The 22,159-nt window shown below is 37.1% G+C and overlaps 1 protein-coding gene across 1 annotated transcript in view; it reads right to left on the bottom strand.

The window, feature by feature from the left end:
* The window catches only part of NLGN1 (neuroligin 1), a 649,952-nt gene that overhangs the window by 5,180 nt on the left and 622,613 nt on the right, over positions 1–22,159 (bottom strand). Inside the window, exon 4 of the mRNA XM_055307675.1 lies at positions 2,643–2,855. Coding sequence (XP_055163650.1) covers positions 2,643–2,855 — 213 coding nt within the window. The remainder of the gene's footprint in view (positions 1–2,642; positions 2,856–22,159) is intronic.

Raw genomic sequence — 22,159 nt, 5'->3', positions numbered from 1 at the left:
TTCCACTGATGAATGTGCACTGCTATATTTTATCATAAAAGATGAAAAATACATGGTCCACTGCTTTTAACTTAATTGCATTTAAGAATTATAAATCATGGTCCTATATGCAGTTTGGTAAGAGCTGCATGCCATTCAAATTTACAAATGCACTTTATCTACCCATTAAGGTATTTTCAAATAAAATTCTTGTTTTAAAAACATAATTTATCTATTTTCTTTTAAAAATTATGCTTATTATCAATTTCCAAATATAGCTTTGTAGTTCAGTTATTCAAACACATGCTCAATTATTCATATGTGTTAATGAGATAAGAATTCTTTTCACAAAGGTGCTAAAGCAGTGTCTGAATTAGAAGCAAAGTTTTAGATTTTTCTCCAAACATGTATATGTACTCAAAATGTCTATAATATGCTCCTAGATAATTCTAAAAATATTCAAAAAGTCAAACAGTACCAATTAAATTTGTTTTGGTTTCTGACATCTTTATGAACATATTTTTAGTTTGCCAGAGCAAAGTATGCTAGAGCAAATGATATAAATACAGATAATTTTTAAAAAATTGTTAAATTTGTTAACATTTGTTCAGAGAAATATTTTGCTAATTACAATTAAAATAAGCCTGGAGGTTATTTCCCATTTCAGGGGCTCAATGATATTAACTAAATATACCAAAAAAGATGCGGCAAAGATGCACGTCATATTAAATGTTGCCTGAGATATGCCGTCTGGATAGTATTGGAAAAACCATATATTTTATCATTAGTGAAAATGCTTATTATGTGTATTCAAGCTGTGGCTGACTCCTGGTATATACGGGGCTAAACACTGCTGCAGCTTTGGGGGGTTTGTAGACTTAGATCTGAGTCTGTGTAGGAGACAGAATTAACCTGATGATTTTAAGGTATCTCCTGGGCATCTCCTGCTAAAAATCAAGCAGCCTTTTTTGTGGAGATAAGCTTATGACTAAACTAAATGTAAGTCCATTTCTCTGGTCCCACAAGGACAGAAGAGTGTGATGGAATGTTATATTTTCAACTGTTGGCATAGCAATTGGCTATTTACCAAAATATCAACAGATGAAAGCAATGCTAGCCAATAAAATAATTGGTTTATCTCTTTATCAATTGCTAGTTTTATACTCGTTGACTGGCTTTGGTGCCCACTTTTGCTCTACATTTAGAAAAACTTCTAGAATAAATAGGAAGAAATAACTTTTGAGATCAAGTGACCCTATGAAGTCTGCGTACATTGTCTAATGTTAACCTACGTAAATATTGGCATTAGTATAGTCCTCAGCTAGAACAATATAATCTCCTCAATTAAAAAAAAACAAACAAACAAACCAAGAACAAAATTTGCTATTTCAAAATAAGTCACTTCATTACAGACCAAAATCTCTATAGAATTAGGAATGTTCTTATATGTGTCATTTTGTCATCTCAAACCAGAACTCTACTAACACAAATGAGATGTTACATAAACTATAATATAAATTAAGTCTATGATAATATACGATTCTCCAAATATATATACTCATTTAATGATATGCTGTTCTTTAGAAGTTCCACATCAGTGTATCTTTGATACTGAAAATATTCTATGTCTGATGCTCATATCATAAAACTGAGTCCTACAAATCGACGGGGTATACTTCCTATATATAAAATGACAGTAAAAAAGCAGAAAACACTAAATGGTCTATGTTGATGCGTATTCTCTATCTCCCTATCTATTATGTACAATGGAGAAAAAGTATTTGCTTTTGCAGATTTTTCCAAAAAACCCACTTCTGTTCTGGTGGATATTTCAAGTTAATAATGAATGCAATTAGGATGAGTGACTTAAATTCATGGTAAAATGGGAATTCATAAAAAAAGCCAACATGATGAGCCTTAGGCAGGCACTTGGGCAAAAGGGTGTCAAGGCCAGAAAATGGAGACAAGAAAAATATTTCATGAGCTTATGCAGCTTCAGTACTTCATGCTGCTTTAAAGCCAAGCTTTAGGGGGTGGGGAGGGGGGGAAATAACACTTTTGAAGTTGAAAAAGCACAGATTCAAACCTAATTTTCCTTTTAATGAAAAGCTCTACTAGTGACCTTGATGCTTTGACAATTTTGGATCATGCATGCAAAATAATCAAACATCCCTTCTGTACTCAGACAACAAGTGAAAACCTTGTTTCCGGACAAACCAGCTTATGACTGCCTCCTTATCTTTTTACCAGTAAAAGGTTTTACATGTCTATTGTCTTGAAAATAGATTATACACAATCCTTGCATTTAGAAAGAACCTGTCTTTGATTTTTGATTACTGAATAAACAGAGACGACAGAACTGTGAACATCTTTGATTTTTCCCAAAAATCACCCTTTGCGAGGAAAGAAAAGTAACTGTAATGCTAACTATTCTGAAGTGTGCTTAAAAAGGCATCCTTACCAAGCCCCACAGGAGACAAAGAAAAGAGTTTGACGAAAATTGAAACATGCATAGAAAAGCTGAAGAAACAAAATTTTAAACAGTTATTGAGCTCAACCTAACACTCAGTCTGAACAGAGAAATATATACAGAGCATCACATACTACTGATGGTGGTGGCATGCAGACACCAAAATTGTCAAAATTTGCAACCTGCATAATACCTTTGGTTGAATTGCTCCAACGGTTACCTTCAGAATAATGGGATAAAGTCAGCAGATTGACACATGAACCCCCAGCGCCAGATCCAAAAACAGTGATTCTTAAGGGGTCACCACCAAAGAATCCAATGTTCTCACTAGTCCATCTTAAAGCCTGTATGAGATCAAGGAGTCCATAGTTTCCTTTTGCAGCCTGATCCCCCGTGCTCAAGAAACCTGGAAGATCAAAATGAAAAGATATCTTAGAACACCTTTTTGAGTTGACATGAATCAAATAGACATTCAGTATAAATAGAATTGAAGCATGTGTTCATCAAGGTGAGTAGAGTCCAAGTTCTTTTTTTTTTTTTGAGTCCAAGTTCTTTAATAAAAAAATTACTTCCCACCAAAATAAAAGAATATACTTTAGGAAGAATAGTAGCCACTGAAGAATGACATGTATCTTCCCCAGTTACCCAGGTAACAGGTAACAGGGGGCAGGTAAAGAGAACAAAAACATTCTGTAAAACCTCAGGAGAGACATACTACCAGCCAGGTTACTTGGAGACATTCGGGATAGTACCATGGGGCATACGAGAAGGTGCTTTTGCATAAAACACTGCGTCAGTCCTCAGAGTGCTCATAGTTTAACATGGTTGGAATTTAAGAAATGGGTCACAGAGTGGCAGGATGTGAGGGTAAAGAGCAGGGGTGTCTTTTTTTTTTAAGATTATTTATTTATTTATTCATGAGAGACACAGAGAGAGGCAGAGACACAGGCAGAGGGAGAAGCAGGCTCCCTGCGGGGAACCTGATATGGGACTCAATCCCGGGACCCCAGGATCACGCCCTGAGCTGAAGGCAGACACTCAACGGCTGAGCCACCTGGGTGTCCCAAGAGCAGGGGTTTCTAAGGCTTATGCATAAAATTATATGCAACTCTTTGCACGTAAGTGTATAAGTGCATTTTAATCAAAGATGGTCCAGGCTTAAGAAAGAATCGCTGTGTTAGAGATAATTTGAGACCCCATTTTGGAATACCTGATATGCTAAACTGAGCATATTGGCTCAATTAGAAAACAACATAGACTAATTGGAGGTTTTTGAAAGGTTCAGACTCATATACCTGGGATGTTTAAAGCTCCACCTTTACAGTAAATCTGATAATCAGGAGGAATATATGTTGCATAATAAAAACAAAGGTCTCTACCTTTGTAGAGGTTACAGGGATCTGAATTGATAGAGTGGTAAAGGCAATTAAAAAAAGGAGAAAACATTTTTGTGGCTCTAAGAACTGAGTGACTTTCTTATATGTGGAGGTTGTTAGGGAGAGAAGTAAAAGATATTACTTTAATAATACTTTAAACATATTCATGCATTTCACTGACTTAATAGCCTTTGTAATACACTTATTATAATTTATAGAACAAATATCTACTCTCTAATATATTTCCACATTTGGTATAAGTGAAAAAGTATAAAGGAATTCATAAAAGATTCCATTTTATTGACTATTGACATATTGTGTAGAAAATATTTAGAGACATACGACATATAAATTGATTATTTTCATGGATGTAATTTCCAATCTCACCATGTTTAGAGAACTATTTTTTTCTTTAGATATATTCTCTTACTGCAGACCCATTATAGAAACTCAACATAAAAAGTATAAATTGTTTTGTTCAATTTGAAATACACCTTTATTTTTTGAATATAATTATTTTATAACTATACCAGGAAGTCAGTTATATTAGTGATAACAGTATCTATCAGTTGAGTCAATCAATCTATACTCAAAATGAATATAGGGACAAGAAATTCTTTAGGGTCATTGTAGGGAGCAATAGATGAAGACAAATCTTGAATAATTTTGCAAAAAAAAAAAAAAAGAAAGAAAGAAAGAAAGAAAGAAAGAAAGAAAGAAATGAAGATGATTAGTCATTGTTTTCCTACAAGACCAAAAATTCTAAGAAACAAAAACATGATCTCTAGTTCACTGTGTATGTGCATGTGCATGAGTGTGTGTATGTGTATATGTGTGTGTAGAACCCTGGAAATCAATCATCTTTGAGATGAAGGTTAACTTTTAAAAAATAGTATCCAAATGAATACGTCTTTCTGGTCATATTCATTACTTTTAAAATTAATCTACATAACAATTTAAGGAATTTTCATGGTATCTTCTTACAAAGAAGCACTTTCAGGAGCACCTGGTTGGCTTAGTTGATTAAGCAGCCGATTTTTGATTTCTGCTCAGGTCTTGATCTCAGGGTCATGAGATTGAGCCCCTTGTTGGGTTCGTGCTGAGCATGGAGCCACCTGACATTCTCTCTCCCCCTCTTCCTCTGCTCCCCACCCCCCTTATGTGTTCTTGTTCTCAAAAAAAATAAGCACTTTCAAATTCTCAGTAGTCATATAATGAGAGCATATTAAAATACAAAACAAAAACATGACAAAGAACTCTTTTAACTTTACTTGGTATTAAGTGAATTTTGGTGTAAGACAGAACCATTGGTTTAAATTCCTTAAGGGATCCATTACAAATGTTTTGATCTATAAACATGGACTGATGGCATTAACCCTGAAAACAACATTATAGAAGGATTATGGTGTGTTAGATTCAAAGGACTCTTGAAGGATAAAGGAGGTATAAGTGTGTGTGTGTGTGTGTGTGTGTGTGTGTGTGTAGGAGAGAGGGAGAGAGAGAGAAAGAGAGAATGAATGAGAGAATGAGAGCACACTCTAGGTAGTTTATTACCTAGATTTCTATATCACAAATACATTCAAATAGAAATTTGATTTCTGAATGTAGCTCATGCCACTCAGTACAAATCCTAGGATTTGTATTTAATTCCTCTTGAAATAATATTGAGTAATTCCAGTAATATTCAAATGAATCTCTATATTCATACAAAAATTGACTTCCCAATAAAATAATCATAATTCAATATGTAGCATGTGGAGAACCACAGTAATAAGATGATTATCTCTACGGTAACTAAAAAAAAAAAATCCACTCTAAAAATCCAGTTTTAGTAGCACCATTTTAACCACTCTGGTAGGTTGGTCAAATAATTTTATGTTGATATAGCAAACTTGTGAAAGCATGTCAATTGTCTGAAGAGCAACTTCTACTTTATATATAATTTAAAGAAATCTTGTAGCATTTTCAAGAAAAAAACTTTTTGAACCAAATCAATTCAATTCCAAGGTTGCACTATTAAGTCATAGCATGGAAAATGGAGCACATTTTCAGGTAGAAGATTGTGTCCTAGGCTTGGAGTGTCAATGCTACTCTGTCAAACTTCATTTTTACCTTTCTTTCCTGAGTTTCCTTCACTGTTGATTTTTATTTCATGTGTATGCTGTAGTTTTTGTATCTATGTCATCTATCTATCCAGCTATCTCTCTCATTCTATCATCTATCTATCTATCATCTATCTATCATCTATCCAACTAAAAGCAAGTGATCATTAGCATGAACTCAGAGAGCCACTGTGAGTTTTACACGAGGAAAAAATAATAGATACCTGCTGCCTTTGTTAAGGTCAGCCAATCGATCATATCTATCTTTTTTGACCTGATAAAGTAATACTATACACTGGTATGAATTCTTTGATTTCTGATTTCAAGCAAAACTTTGTGTCTCAGCCAAGGGAGAAAAATGAGGAATGTTGAGCAAATCATGGCCTCACAAGACACAGTGTGCTAATTACCCAAGTGATGTGCAGCATTTTTTAGACCTTGCTGTCCAGTGAGGTGTCATTTAAAGTTCTTTTGAAAACTGACTTAGCTGCTGTGTTCTTTTTTTAATTTTTTTTTAAATTTTTATTTATTTATGATAGTCAGAGAGAGAGAGAGGCAGAGACACAGGCAGAGGGAGAAGCAGGCTCCATGCACTGGGAGCTCAATGTGGGACTCGATCCCGGGTCTCCAGGATTGCGCCCTGGGCCAAAGGCAGGTGCCACACCACTGTGCCACCCAGGGATCCCAGCTGCTGTGTTCTTAATAGCAGAATTATTTCAGGTCACTCTAGCTGGAACTTTACATTGGATTGTTCAACTGCAGTTCAGCCATGGCAGAAATCAATTTTACAAAGATCCTAAAGTGTTGCTTACCTTCATGATTACTTTGGGAACAATATTTTCCCTTAATGTCACTTAAAGTCTTTCTCTATAGTCACTCACTGTATCTAGCCTCTCCTGACCTTCACGTATAAGCTCCTACGATGTAATCGATGTCCTGATGCAAGGACACATATTTTGTAAGACAGAACAATAATGATGACAAGATCTTCTCTTCTGGGGGGAGATAGCAAAAGAACTTTCCAGAAAACAATATTCAACTATTTAATTTCCTTGACTCATGAGTATAGAACCCTGAAAAAAATGATTACTTTGAAACTCATGGTAAACTTTCAAAATTCACAATTACAAGTATGCCAAGAATTATTTCAGTGGCTCATAATACACTACAATTCTCATTTGACTATGTGTTCAAATGGAATTTATTTAATACCATTCTTCCCATCTGAAAATTCATCCTATTAAAAAGCGTCTTCAATCATTGTTTTTCCTACATGGACCACTAGTCCTACTGATCTGATTAAATTTACTGAGCAGGTTTGGCATCAATTTGATGTTTACCTAATCTGGCAAGTAGGATTACTTGCAGGTGTTAGTGAGTAACCAAGCAACTGAACATGGGCTCACAGGCCCTTGGAAGGGAAAAAATCAGATCAGGCGTAAAATAAATTGGCAAGGGGAAAATAAATAAAAATAGATAATCACTGTAACTAGGTATTGGTTTGGGCTACTGATGTCCACCAAATTCAGAGTGACAGACCAGAAGGAATGTGAGAGAAGCTAAGTTAAGTTGTCTGGCCGCAGCTGATTGGTTGATCCATTCTCTAGTCAAGTCTCAGTATAACCGCATAGACAACATATTTACAATATAAACCAAAAGAAAAGCAGGGTGCTTCTCTGTAGAAAACAGGATTTAAACATATTCAGGGAGGAAACTGAGACTAGGAAAAATGCAGACTGTTTATACTTGAGATTACAACTAGAATATCAGAAATTGAAGATGTCAGTGATTGTGTACTATAGGTGCTGTACATGTGCTTTCTTTTATGTGGGGGGCAGATTTGAATGTCTGTGCTTATGGTGTTTAATATCTGAAAGATTTTATATATATATATATATACACACACACACACATATATATTTAGCGTTCTCCGTCTGTGATCATGCTATGAAAAAGTAGGAAAGAATCTTCCGTGTTTATCAGTTCTGTTGCCTGGATACAGATGGTTGTGGTTGGTCTTTGAGGCAAATTGATAAGAACTTCAAAGCAGAGGCCATACTGTGCATTAAAGGGCCAGCCTTGCAGACATGAGACTTTGAATGATAGGTAGGCATCCTTCTAGGGACCTGGGACTACAGATCAGAAAAATAACTCATTAAGGATTTTGCATCTTAAACATAAAAGGATTGAAAAATGTGGGATTAATATCTCAAATTCTCCCAACTAAAAATCCAACTGAAAAGACCATGTGCTGACTCTCCTTATCTTCTTAGCTGTCAAATCTACTTCTTGCTCTGCACTCTGTCTCTATTTCCTGCCTTCCACTCATCTTCCTGACTTATTCTAGGTCTCCTCTTTTCTTCTTAGACTCATGAAATCCTTCTAACTAGTCACTCAAAAAATAGCAAACAAGTCTTCTATTTCATCACCAGAATCACTTTTGAAAGATATTATCTTCCAATGATGGACACTGCAATATCGAAATAACATCCCTATGTTAACACACATTGGACAGTTTCCCTTCATTACTCTTTGAGTCAAGATTGTTTAAAATACGACGGTTTAAAATTCCTCAAATTGGACAATTTGGTGTCTGTGTAGGGAAAAGAACACACATAATATCATTTAATTACCCATCACCTCCAGTTAACATCCTTGCTAATGTGTTCTCTTGAGAGCTGTTGTTCTTCTTTGAAACAACAAAGGATAAAGTCAAAATAATTTCCTTTTTGTATGTATCCTCTGGAAAAAAATTTACTCTCAAATGGTTGATCTTTTAATATCATATAACTTGGCAGTATTTCCAAAATTTTATATTTTCATACATTTATCTATTGATTACCTAATATCTATCTACCTATCTATCTATCATCATCAACATCATCATCATCATCTATCATCTACCTATTTATTTATTGTGAGATAATTTGCTTTTTAATGGCTCATCTTTGGGAAAAGTAAACTGAATTACAGGCCAACTCCCCTGATTGCTGACAGCTGGACATGGGGAAGGTGAAAGTGACTGCTAACATTCCTGAAGAGAAGATACCAGTAGATGTCTCTCTATTTTTCAATCCCCAAATTTCCCATATTTTTGTCATTGCCGAGGTAAACAGATGAGATTGATCCTTCTATATTATAGCCAAAGCTGACATTTGTGACTCCTTCCCCCATAAATAAGAGTGGAGAAAAAAAAGGCCCCGGTTTTCTTAGCCTCGAATTGTGTTCACTTTTCCAATTTCAAGAATGGCCCAAGACACTAGGGAGAAAAATCACTCCCAACCTCAGATCCCACACCATTACGCTATTTTTCACTCCAACCTGAGGCTGTTAACGTTCACATTTCTTGGACTGTGTGTCAAGAAACGCTTATGGAACATTCCCTGAATTAGGTTATTGTGTACTTCCTGCCTATTTGAATCTGGACAACAGACCTGGTATCAAAACTGACAACATTCCTGTGCTTTCTGAATAACTGCTCTCAAGGAGGCGAAAAATGAGAACTCTCCCTTCTGGAAGAGCTACTTAGAGGAAAGAAGTCACATTGTTAATTTCTAATTGTTCTGATTATGCAGGAATGTGTCTAATGATTTAAAAGCAGAATTTGCTTCGAAGCATGGCATTCAGGGAGCCACAGTGGCTACCATATAAGAAAAATCTTCAGCAACTACATAGTTCAGAACTCCATAGCTTCAGGAGCAGTAAGGAGTATAAAATATTACAAATATCTATCTAATGCGTATTTCGGTCTCTCTTATGTGCTCCTGTTCTAAGATGTGTGTGTGTGTGTGTGTGTGTGTGTGTGTGTTGGAATTTATCACTTGTATTTATAATGTGTTCATTTTCTTTATTTTCTCTGCCCTGGATGCTTCACTGTACCTGCCCCCCTCCCCCAATGGCCATTCTGTACATATTTTCTGAATAAAGGCGGACATTAACGTGTTATGATTGTCACAATATGGAGATCAACAATTAAACTTTCCAAATGAAAGAGGTCTCTGTGTCTTTCTTTGATGACAGCAACGAAGTAGGAATTTTGGAGCCTCTCAGCAGCCAATCTGTTTGGAAAAACATAGAATGGTGGTAGCATCCTTACGAGGAGGAAACTAGGGCTGTCCTGGGTAAGGCCCTCCCGAAGGGAGAAGACGACACACTGGCCAGCAAACTGACCCAGAATATGCACCCAGATTGTTGGCCTAAGAACAGAATGTTTGAGAGGCATTTGAGATTCTCTCAGTAGGTAATGTTATGAGAAGAGCACCAGACTTAGCAGGACAACTTGGGTGCACAAGCAATTTGCTGTGTGAGCAAGTTAGTTAGCCGCTCGGAGCCTCAGCTTCCTAACAGACGATATTAATAGTAGTACCTGCCCTACGGAGTTCTCATAATTAGAAGATAATGTCTTGGTACACAGGACAACTTAATATATGTTGGGTAAAACTCCTCTGGTTTTAATCAACTAAATTTGACATTTTCCTAATCACCACCTATTTCATTAAAAGCATTCTTCAGTCTTTATTGAAAAAAATGAATTTCAAAAGAATTGAAAAATTTCAATCACAAAAAAGTTAAATGTATGTATATAAACAACAGGGTTAAATTTACCACAGAGGTTTTTATTTTAATTTATTTTAATTTTATTTTATTTTTTAAACATTTTAATTTTTTTATTTTTTTAATTTTTTTTTTAATTTTTAAATTTTTTTATTGGAGTTCAATTTGCCAACATATAGCATAACATCCAGTGCTCATCCCACCAAATGCCTCCCTTGGTTCCCGCCACACAGTCACCCACACCCCCCGCCCTCCTCCCCTTCCACTACCCCTTGTTCATTTCCCAGTGTTAGGTGCCTCTCATGTTTTGTCACCCTCACTGATATTTTCACTCATTTTCTCTCATTTCCTTTTATTCTTTTTCACTAATTTATATATTCCCCAAATGAATGAGACCATATAATGTTTGTCCTTTTCCGATTGACTTATTTCACTCAGCACAGTAACCTGCAGGTCCCTCCATGTTGAAGCAAACGTTGGGTATTTGTCGTTTCTAATGGCTGAGTAATATTCCATTGTATACACAAACCACATCTTCTTTATCCATTCATCTTTCGATGGACACCGAGGCTCCTTCCAGAGTTTGCCTACTGTGCACATTGCTGCTAGAAACTTCGGGGTGCAGGGGTCCCAGCATTTCATTGCATCTGTATCTTTGGGGTAAATCACCAGCAATGCAATTGCTGGGTCGTAAGGCAGATCTATTTTTAACTCTGTGAGGAAACTCCACACAGTTTTCCAGAGTGGCTGCACCAGTTCCCAATCCCCCCAACAGTGCAAGAGGGTTCCCCTTTCTCCAGATCCTCTCCAACACTTGTTTCCTACCTTGTTAATTTTCCCCATTCTCACTGGTGAGAGGTGGGATCTCATTGTAGTTTTGATTTGTATTTCCCTGATGGCAAGTGAGGCGGAGCATTTCCTCATGTGCTTTTTGGCCATGTCTATGCATTTCTGCTGTTCATACACAGCTCCACACTTTGTAGGGAGTGGCCATGATCTGTCTGGAACCTGCAGAGAAGTCCCTCTTCCCTCTCCATAACTATAAGAAATTCGAGGACAAATTTTTGGGTTCCCTGTCTGCAGCTGCAGAACTTCAATCTCTGTCTCCACCCTCCCACGGATCCCTCCTTGTCTCCATCTGACTGTCATGGTACAAGCAATAGAATCAATTGAATTAGGAGGCCACCTCACCCCCTTAATCACTGCATCTGTACTAATTACATCTGCAGTACCCTTTTCCATATAAGGTCACATTTGAAGTCCTGAGATCTACGATTTCAACATATGTTCCTTGGTAGGATAGAATTTATTTTTTATTTATTTAATTTTTTTTATTTTATTTTAATTTTTTTTTATAAATTAATTTTTATTGGTGTTCAATTTACCAACATACAGAATAACACCCAGTGCTCATCCCGTCAACTGTCCCCCTCCGTGCCCGTCACCCATTTTTTTAAATAATTTTAACGTTTATTTATTTATTTGAGGGGGGGCAGAGGGAGAGAGGGAGAGAGTCTTAAGCAGACTCCATGCTGAATGTACTGAGTGCAGGGTACGGAGCCCTACATGGGGCTTGATCTCACAACTCTGAGATCACAACTTGAGCTGAAACCAAGAGTTCGATGTTCAACTGGCTGTGCCATCCAGGAGCCCATTATTTTTATTTTTATTTATTTTTATTTTTTTAAATTGTTTTTAGAGAAGGAGTGAGAGAGTGAATTGTGGGGGAGAGGGCTGAAGGAGAGGAAGAGAGAGAATCTTAAGCATGCTCCGTGCCCAGTGTGGAGCACAACATGAAGCTAGATCTCACAAACCTTGGGCCAAAATTGAGAGTCAGTCACTTGACTGACTGAGCCACCCAAATGTCCCAATTATATATTTTTTTATTTTATTGAAGTGTAATTGACATACAATATTATAATAGTTCTTGGTGTACAACATAGTGATTTGACTTTTGTGTACATTACAAAATGATCATTTCAGTAAATCTAGTTATTACCCATCACTATGCAAAGTTAATACAATATTATTGTCTCAAGTTCCCATACTATACATTACACCTAGATACGACTTATTTATCTTATAGCTGCAAGTTTGTACTTGATCCCCTTCAGTCATTTTGCCCAGCCCCTAGCCCCCCTTCCCTCTGGAAACCACCAGTCTGTGCTCTGTCATAGAGGTTTTGAAATTGTTCTACAGGCTGTAGTTGGCAAGACAATTAAAAATACGTATGTCGCCCTCTAAATTTTAATTGGGTAATGAGGATATTTGTTATGACATAAACGCATTTAGTGAATCTTCTTAAGTGTAGAAAGCGTATTTGTGTTCATTGTAGATAGTTCCTTAGAATTCAACTCAAACATTTAATTGGGTTGTATTGTAATGAGAATAGTTTTATAAGCCATATTACTGTGATGATGATTAAATAGCAGACATTGAGCTTGATTTGATCACTCAAAAACTATTTTAGAATAGTTAGCAAAATGGTTAAAACATCATAGTAGTACTTTTTTTTAGATATAGAAGAAAGTAGCAGAAAAAGATGAGTGATGAATAACTTTGACTATTACAGACGGCAGGAGTCAACTGCACATAGCTGAGACCTGGGTGGGAAGGAGGGATGTTGTGTTCTTCAATCCCACACCAGCTGCCCCTGAGAAAGACAGAGCTAATAACAAAAAGAAAAAGAAAAAAAAAAGAAGGGTAGGAGATAAAGTCTGGGTAATGCATAAGCTTAACTAATTAACTTAAGACAACTTAACTAATTTCATAAGAATATTGACCAAATAAGATTGTTTTAAATATTTTATTTCTACCATAGCAGGATTTTTTGAGAAGATAAATATTGTCCTAAGGTATGACTAGTAAAATCTGATAGTCACTAAACACTTCTTTCATTATATTCTTCTCTATTAAAAGCTAATCTGCCTGATTTGGCCATTTTAAGACTTTCTATTTTTGAAAACTTCCAAATTACCGAAACATTTCATAAATAGAACAAAAATTTACCGTGCACTTTGTCATCCAGATTTCCCACATACTAACATCTTCCTTCCTTTTTCCTCCCTCCCTCCCTTCCTCTCTCCCTTCCTACCCTCTTTCCTACTTATTCCTTCTTCCTCCCCTCTATCTTTCCTTCCACCAGCTCTCACTCCCCTCCTCCTATCAAATCTGGAATCATATGTTGAATTTAGTTTTTCACTTAAACTCCTTAATTGTAAATGGTTTTGTTGGTCTTTCCTTGTTTTTCTTGACCTTGATATTTTTCAAAGAATACGGGTCAGTTATTATGTAGAAAGTCCCTTAATTAAGATCTGTCTGATATTTCTTGAGGATTATATTTCCTCAGGTTATGAATTTTTGACAAAAGGACCATAGAAGGAATGTGTTTCTCAGTTCATCAAAACAAGAGCTCACAATGTTGATTTGTCTCATGACCACTTGGGTAAGGTGGTAATTTTCCATGTTTCTTCAATTAAGTCACTATTTTTCCCTTTGCAGTTAATAAATAAAAGGTAGGTGGATTATGTTGATCCTGTGTACATGTCCTGCTTCTTATCATACTGTCATTGGCTAATTCTGGCATCTTTTATGATTCTTATCTGAAACAAATATTAATTTCATTATTTATTTTATTCTCAGTTGGAATTGGCAGTAATAAAAAGATTTCCTTTCTCCCCAATTTGTATTCATTCATTTACTCATATCATTATGGACTCGGAGATTTTTATTTTATTCTAGGGGCTGTCATCTTTTCCTTTCATTTATTTTGATGCCTATACTGTCCCTTATTTGCCAGTAGGATTCCGTCCACGGTGGCCGCTATGTCATTTTGACATGTCTCCATCATCTTTGGGCACATCCTCACTTCTCATTATTTTGTAAGAAACCCCTACTACTTTTGGGGTCTTGGACCTCCCTTTGGTTAAAATTTTTGAATAGTCTTTTCATATAAAAAGCAATCAAATTTTTTCTTAGTAATTGTGAAAATTAAATTTACAAAGTAATTTAGTAAAAGTAAATTAAGATCATGAAAATTAATTACCAGAATGACAAAACATTTTAGTAATTATAAAAAACAGAAACAGAAGCTTATCCTGGAATTTTGGAATAAGGGGTATCTCATTTGTGAAAAAGTGTCGCATAATAAGGTTGAAACCACTAATCTGAAACAATACTAAATAATGTCACCAACACCACATATGAAGTACCAACACACACCATCACACACACAGAAACACACATCTACATACCAAACAAAGATGATGGCAATAACAAATTTGCGACTCACCCTAGCTAAAGATATTTTAATGCCTCAAAATATACAGATTATGGGAAGAGCATGGTGACATGAGTTACCTACAGTGAAAATCTACAATATATAGTAGCCAAGACTACAGTATAAAGAAAATTACACTAAACTACTTCCTAATAGATCTCTGATGAAACTTGAATGAATCCAAATTTTCCATTCTCAAATTTTATTTTTTAAATTTTATTTTTTCACTCTCAAATTTCAAATTACAAAGTTGTCTGTGTTTTCTTTTAAAACCAACTTTTCCCAAGAAGTTTCAATTAGTGATTCTTAAAAGTTTGTGAACCCTAGATTAGGGCCATATGGCATGCCTTTTAGAGCAGCTGCTGAGTGTACATAAAGGCACTAGAACGGACTCCAAATATCCTGAGGCAAACCAATCCCAGAGACCAAGTGGTAGCACCAGCGGCTAGCCTCGGGTAATCTCATTTACTAATGCCGAAGGGATATATGATAGGTTTTACTTAGATGTTAGCAATAAATCCACCTAATATTGAAAATTGGAATGACTTTTTGAGTTGTACTTAAGCATAAGTAACATGGGGATGTTGGCCCCTGCAATCCATCAGAAGTGTTGTCTGGAGCCCCAAATCCATTGCTGTGTTAATCTGTGAAAGCTCACCAAGGAGAAATTACTCATGCAACTTGGCCTTCAGTTGGAGAAATTTTTCAAAAGTTTTCCTAGACCAGCAATTCCTACGGTAGCTAATACGGATCTTCAGCTCAGAGGGTCATGGAATGCTGTTCCATAGCGAAGGAAATATTGAAACAAGTAGAAGGTCAATTTAGAAGAAGCAGTGATCTGAATCTCCCCCAGGGTGCCCTCACATTAAGTTTGGATTTGTAATTGAAAATAAATCTTTCATGTCTGGGTGACAAGTCTGAGGTCCTGTTCTGGGTGCAGTTTTCACTAAGCATTATATTTTCCAGTTTGAAGCCACTGTCCTTTTCAGCTGATTTGACCTGCAATGCCACAGTAGGATGTTGGCTGCCAAGTGATTAGCTATTCAAGAAAAAAGTGAAACTAATCTCTGTATTAATATACATGAGGTGAAATGAGAAAGAATCTGAGACTCGAAGGCATGGAGACCGATGTTACAAGCTGTGCAGTGAGGCATACTCCCCCAGATCCAGTAGCAGAATCAAACCCCACAGAGGAAGGGTGACATTTGGCAGAGGTGGTGCAGGAGACAGCTGCCGTGGGTTGAAGTGACAGCTTGATTTCCTAGCACTTTAATGGAAAGAGTTAGTCCTTTTGCAGAATAAAAAAGAGCATCCTGTCATTACGGCACTTAGTAAAAGGCATACAAGTGCAGGATTCAATTTTTTCCTTTACATTGAGGATTGGAAGGGCGCTCGAGTGAAGAGAAGGTGTGAGATATCCTGCCAGAAGAACCTGCTGGTTCTTCTATATAGATAGAGAAAATGTAGATAGAGAAAATATAGATATTGGTTGATCTATAAACCACGTCTAATATCGCATCTATAAAGGCTACGGAGGAACCTTTATGTAGACTTTACCTCTGTTAGAAGTATTCCTTCTTTCTCTTAGGGAATCAGGTAATCATGAAGACCAATTATTAGCACAAATACGAATCTTTTGACAAAAACAGGTCCATTAAATCCACATTTGGTAGATACCTACTCTTTCCAGGCATTCTGCTAGCTGCTCAATACACAAAGTCTAGTAGGACCTGTCCCCTGTGCTTCAGAAAGTTAGGTTTCATGGTAGGTACCTACCAAATACGGAAAGAGTGTGTGAGAAAGAGTCCCTGCACTCTACCTGTTTAACCAGAATCTCTGGCGGGTGGAATATGTACTTTTAGCAAGTTGCAAGGTGTTTTTGCTGCACACTAAAATTTGAAAACAGTAAGAAATTGGTTGTGGATTTCTTTACTCAAGCAATTCATTACATGGTGTATATTCGCTCTTCTTTTTGCTTTACCCATCAACTATTTCCGTATAATTCTGTGTTACAGGATGATGATGACGAAAGTTTGGTATATGAAACTCTCTACACTTTTGACCTTTTCTCCAGACTACCTCTCGTCCATCTGTAACTATCTAGACAACCAAGGGTATTCTCCCATGCTAAAATTAGATCTCCCACAACAACAAAAAAAATGATCATGCGAGGCCTATTCTAATATACTTTTATTAATTTTTCTTGCAGTTAAAAATGATTAATTTTTATTTACAAATAATCCTTATATTTCCCAAAGAAAGGAAAAACTGGACTTTAAAATGTGAGGCAATAAAATCTCTAATCTCACTTTTAAGGTCCTAACAACTTTGGGGGAAAAAAAGCTCTCCTTTATAAACTAATTTTATTATTCGCTTTGCTAGGAAATTCTTCTCAGAGCTGAAATATCTATGTAGCTTAAGCCAGTTTCCTTTTGTTCTGTGCTCAGAGAAGATGGAAAACATCTGGCAGGTTCTTCTGGCAGGATATTCAAGGAAAATCTTTACTCTTCAGGCAAAATAATCCAATTCCTTTTTGTCTACATTGTATGGAACTATTCTCCAACTCTTATACAAATGGATGAATTGCATAATGGAGATGGGTATTTGTTGATCAGAGCCAAGTTATAGTAGTTTAATTTGCAATTTCTTTGAATAAAGTTAATTATAACAAAAGCAATGTTAATAAATTCTACAAAAATAATTTGCTTTTTAGGTTTTTCAGCTGTTACCCATGCCAAAAGAAAATATAATTATGCAGGATGCTAATAATTTCTTTTTTAACTTATCTAGGAGGAAACACTGGCTCGTAGACTGCATCTGACCAGCTTTTACCAGGTGCCATAGGGTTTCCCATAAATAACTTCATGGTGAGGAAATCATCATCGTACAAGGGAGGCAGCCTGCACAGGTGCCTTTTTCTAATTTATGCAACGTGCCTTAGGAGTTAGAGGCCACTGCCAGATTGGTCCACAGCAAGCTTCTGCCAGTTGTTCACCATTGTCTTTGTGGGTCAACAGGCTTAGACTCTTCTAGATGTTGAGAGAAGGCCATTCCCACCGTTCTTACAACGAAAAAATACAAATAATATATTGTATACTACAAATTTGTCCAACGTTGAATGAACTTCGTTTGAAAAGTTTTCATTTCTTCGTGACCATTTCTGTGAACATTTTAGAGTTCTAAAATTAGCAGCTTTCTATTTTGTATGTAGCTTCCTTTCGTTTTTGTTTTTGTATTTTTTTTTGTTTTCAAATTGGAATTAGTGTATATCGCTATCATCTAAGATGAAGAATTCCACAAAAGCAACTTGGTAGGCTAACTCTAAGTTTGGCAAAGGAGCAAAGCTCGATTTCCTACTAAGCTGAACTAGTGTAATCATACTGAACTCAATGGAAAAACAAAAACAAAATCCCTTTCTTTATTAAAAACAGCCTGTCAGATTCTGTCCAGAGAAACCTTGTTCACATGAACAAGTAAGGCTCTGAGGGTAGAAGGGGTGATCAATATTTGATTATCTGTGTATCCCAGGTCACAGCTGCTCCTCTCCCTGAGCTGGACCATGGTTCTTAAATTATTTACAATCAGAAGGAAGGAACGTTAACTTCTCAAACTCAGCTTGGAGGCCTTGCACCAAGTCTGCTCCACTAATATGACCTCCTTCTCCCTCTTCTCTTTCAGCCTCTTTGATGCAGCCAGGGCCGACTTTTCTTACTTTCTTTTCCAGAGTCTTCCTCCAGGCTTTCAGTTATGCCAGTGTCCTTCTGCTTGTGCTTCCTTTGCCATATTAAAGTTTCCCTGTGTCAGAGTCTCATTCCTCAAACGATCTTTTTTTTTCTTTATAATCTTTCCCCCTGAATAAAAATAAGCCTCTTATTTCAAACCAAATAAATAAAAACAAAATTCAGTTAAAAGACTATATATGGAATATGGAATAATTGAACGATTTTTAGTAATGCCTATTCTATTAAAATAACAATTAATAGTAATAGTGATTAGTCCTATATAATATGGCTAGAATCTATTGAGAGCCTCACACGATACTGGGCACTTTGGTTAAGTACTTTGCATACCACGTTTCATTTAACTTCTATAATAATGCTGAATAGTAGTTAAGAGTTCAAAGTCATCTAGTGAGTTAATGGAAGAGTAAGACTTAAGGGCTTTGCTCTGAAAAAAAAAAGTATGCATTTAATATTTTGATAATGAAGTACGCCTTTATTGTATGATTCTTTTTTTAAGCAAAATATTCGTCTGCTAGAGCAACATAAAAGGCGGACTTTCCCTGGGCTTCTAAGCACCTCTCTTCTGAACACTTAACATTTTCTCCCTTAACAAATCATCCAGCCTACATAACCTCCTTCTATTCCTTGATAATATAATCTTCTCCTTTCCATAGGTCACACACTGGAACAAATGTATGATCCATTTGTGACAATGAAACACAGCAGCCTCCTTATAATACAAAGGCATAATCAGAGAGGAGAAAAATAACTAAGCAAAAAAGGAAAGTGAGAGAAAACTACTCTGGTTTTAAACATAACTGAATGGAAAATTTGTCTTTCATCAAAAGTATTTCCAGGCTAATGACTTGTGGTTTCTTCAGTCTTCATTTAAGTAGAATAGGACTCACTTTTCATAAAGGAGGTAAGTGGATAAAGTACTCATTCAATTCTACATTAATTTTAAAGGGAATGTGAACTAGCTCCACTTGATAGGAGCACTCAGCTCAAAGAAAGCAGGCTGTCAGAGTTCCTGGGGACAGAACTGTCTAGTCTTATTTCAAGAGAGGGCCATGTTCCCTGGTCATACAGCTTAAAGAGGTGGGCACTGGATCCTGGCCCTGAGGGCTCTATTCTTCATCATTTCAGACCATGTAGTTGGAAGGGAGAGGGGGTGGGGGGGTGTCTTAATTATATTCAGAGCATTTAGTTTAGTTCAATGGAAGATTTACTGGAGCATGTGACAGGCACAGCACTAGGCACTGAGTTTCGAGAGGCATAGAGCAATCACATTTTAATGGAAATGAAGGAAGAAATGGCAGTTCTTAACTTATTGCTCTCCATAATGGAGCCATGACATGACATAAAAGATGAGAGAAGGGCAGTATTACAATAGGAGTGTTTTTTAACATCTAGAAAATAAGACTTCAGGTGTGCATTATCTTATTCAGAGTCTAAGGCTGTAACATGAAGAGACAGGTATTTGGGCACTGACGCAATTGCTGTTATTTCCTTTAGGGCTCCTTACAACCCCCATCTGAATGTATGTAGGGCCACTACGAATCTCCTGGCCATGGAAGTAGGGGGTCAGAGAAGCAAGGATGCAAGGGGCAAATGACAGCGTGGAAGTAATAGAAAGAACTCTATTATAAACATCGCCTATAGGATTCTAGAGTCGACTTTTGGTTCTTAGCTCCCACACTATGATCTGAGATACAATCTTTATATGAGAATTCTTTACTTTTTTAAAATTATTTATTTATTTATTTATTTATTTATTTATTTATTTATTTATTTATTTTGCTGCCAAAAGCTTTATTGTCTCCATTCGGTCCACGGATTGGAAAGGGCTCCGGGATACTTGAGAATTCTTTATTATATAATACAATTAGTGTCCCTAGTACACTTCCTAACAAATAGCAGGTACTCAATAAGTGCTTGCTGAATTGGTGACCATACATATTTATTTCGGACAATCCTTATAAATAATTATGTGCACAACCCTTTCCCACGTTAGACTGTAAGTATTTGGAGGAAATTGAGGAGAGAGAAAAAGAATTCATCTTTGTATCCCCTGCCAGTCTGTGGCACACAGTAGGTCACATTTTATAGAAGCGCAGAAGGTATTGTCGAATCTGGGTACCAGTTCTCCTAACCCCCAATGGAGCCTTGGCTCTGCCATCGCCTCACTTGCTCCTCATCTAGCTGAGCTCCACTTACAAATCGGAAGGTGAAGCTAGAAGCCTGGCATTTACCAGTTTGGAAGCTGGACTGTTGTGCAGTGATCCACATCCCTCGCTAGCACGGCCAATGGGAATGAATGAGGCCTGCCTGGTCTGCTTATTTCCTTGTGCATGGACAAAAGCTAAAAACATTGTCCTGTGGATCATTTTTTTTTCAAGAATCCATAATTTACATACATCACACATCTGCAAATTTTCAGGCAGCTTTACAGACACTCTCAGCCCTAACTCAGATGGGGTTAGATGTGGAGCAAAGCAGAGGAGGAGCCATCCCTGGGGAGGCTGACAGGGCTCCTCTTTCACAGCCGGGGCGGTTTCCAGCTGAGATGGCTGTTAGTGACTTCGGAGATAGTGGTAATGGCCTGTTGGCTTAGGCTCCCTATCTCATCTCCGAGCTGGGCTGCTTGATTGGTGAACGATGAATGCAAGTGGGTCTGGCTGACAGCTGTCTACTGCTGAGGGGCTAGAGATAACTGTAAGTAAAGTTAAAAGATGGGAGAGACTTCTCAGCTGCACTGATAAAATCATTTAGATGGGAAGCCTGAGTAAGAGGTGGAGTTGAGAGATAGCCAGGACCAGAAAGACCTGTCAAGGAGGCCCTCCACGAGGGGTTTGGGAGACAGACTCTTAACAGAGGAAGGAAGCTTGGGTTTTCCTCTCAGACACTGAATATACCTTCTGCCAGCTAAAGGCGGAGAAGCCACGTTAGGAAGAAGCTCACTGAGTGGTGAGCCCGTTGAGGTCAAGGATTATTTCTGTAGTTTTCAGGTGATGTGGACTCCTAGTGCTAACCACAGAAGGGGCTCTGGATCCACGACTTGAACTGCAAACGGCCACGGTACTGTCAAGACTAGAGCATCACCTTCGATGCTGGCCTCTAATGCCAAGGAAACAATGACAACTCACACATTTTACTGACATTAGAAAGAGACACACGCAATCTTCCCTACTGTATGACTCACGATAATAGAGAATGCTTAAGACGGATCAGGGTTTAGATTTGGAAACGCTCCAATTAGATAGGCTCTTCTGCTATTGGCTCTTAAGAATTATTCTCTTCTGTATGCCTACCTGACCCATAACAGAACAAGGATAAGAATCCATGGGCATTTAAGTTGAATTAGCTCGATTACTAGTCACTTTCCTACAATAGACTAACAGTGCTCCTTTTGGTTCTTACTGATCCCATCCATCAGTGTGGACATCTGCTGATTATCAAGAGCCATTTTCCCCCACTGCAAATGACTTAACCACCCATTCATTCCTGAGTGTATTTCCTCCAGGATCCAGAAAAGGATCTTGTTCAAAATGAAATGAGGGTCATCCCAGTGAGTTTAATCGAAAGCATACCCTTGCTCACTTTCCCCACGAAATTTCATCTGCACGTAGAAAGCTGGTTTTGCAATGATCATCAGATGGAGTTGAAGATAAGATCAC

The sequence above is a fragment of the Nyctereutes procyonoides genome, unplaced genomic scaffold (genome assembly GCF_905146905.1).
Source record: "Nyctereutes procyonoides isolate TBG_1078 unplaced genomic scaffold, NYPRO_anot_genome, whole genome shotgun sequence".
Taxonomy (NCBI): Eukaryota; Metazoa; Chordata; class Mammalia; order Carnivora; family Canidae; genus Nyctereutes; species Nyctereutes procyonoides.
This window is presented reverse-complemented; position numbering and strand designations above follow the sequence as displayed.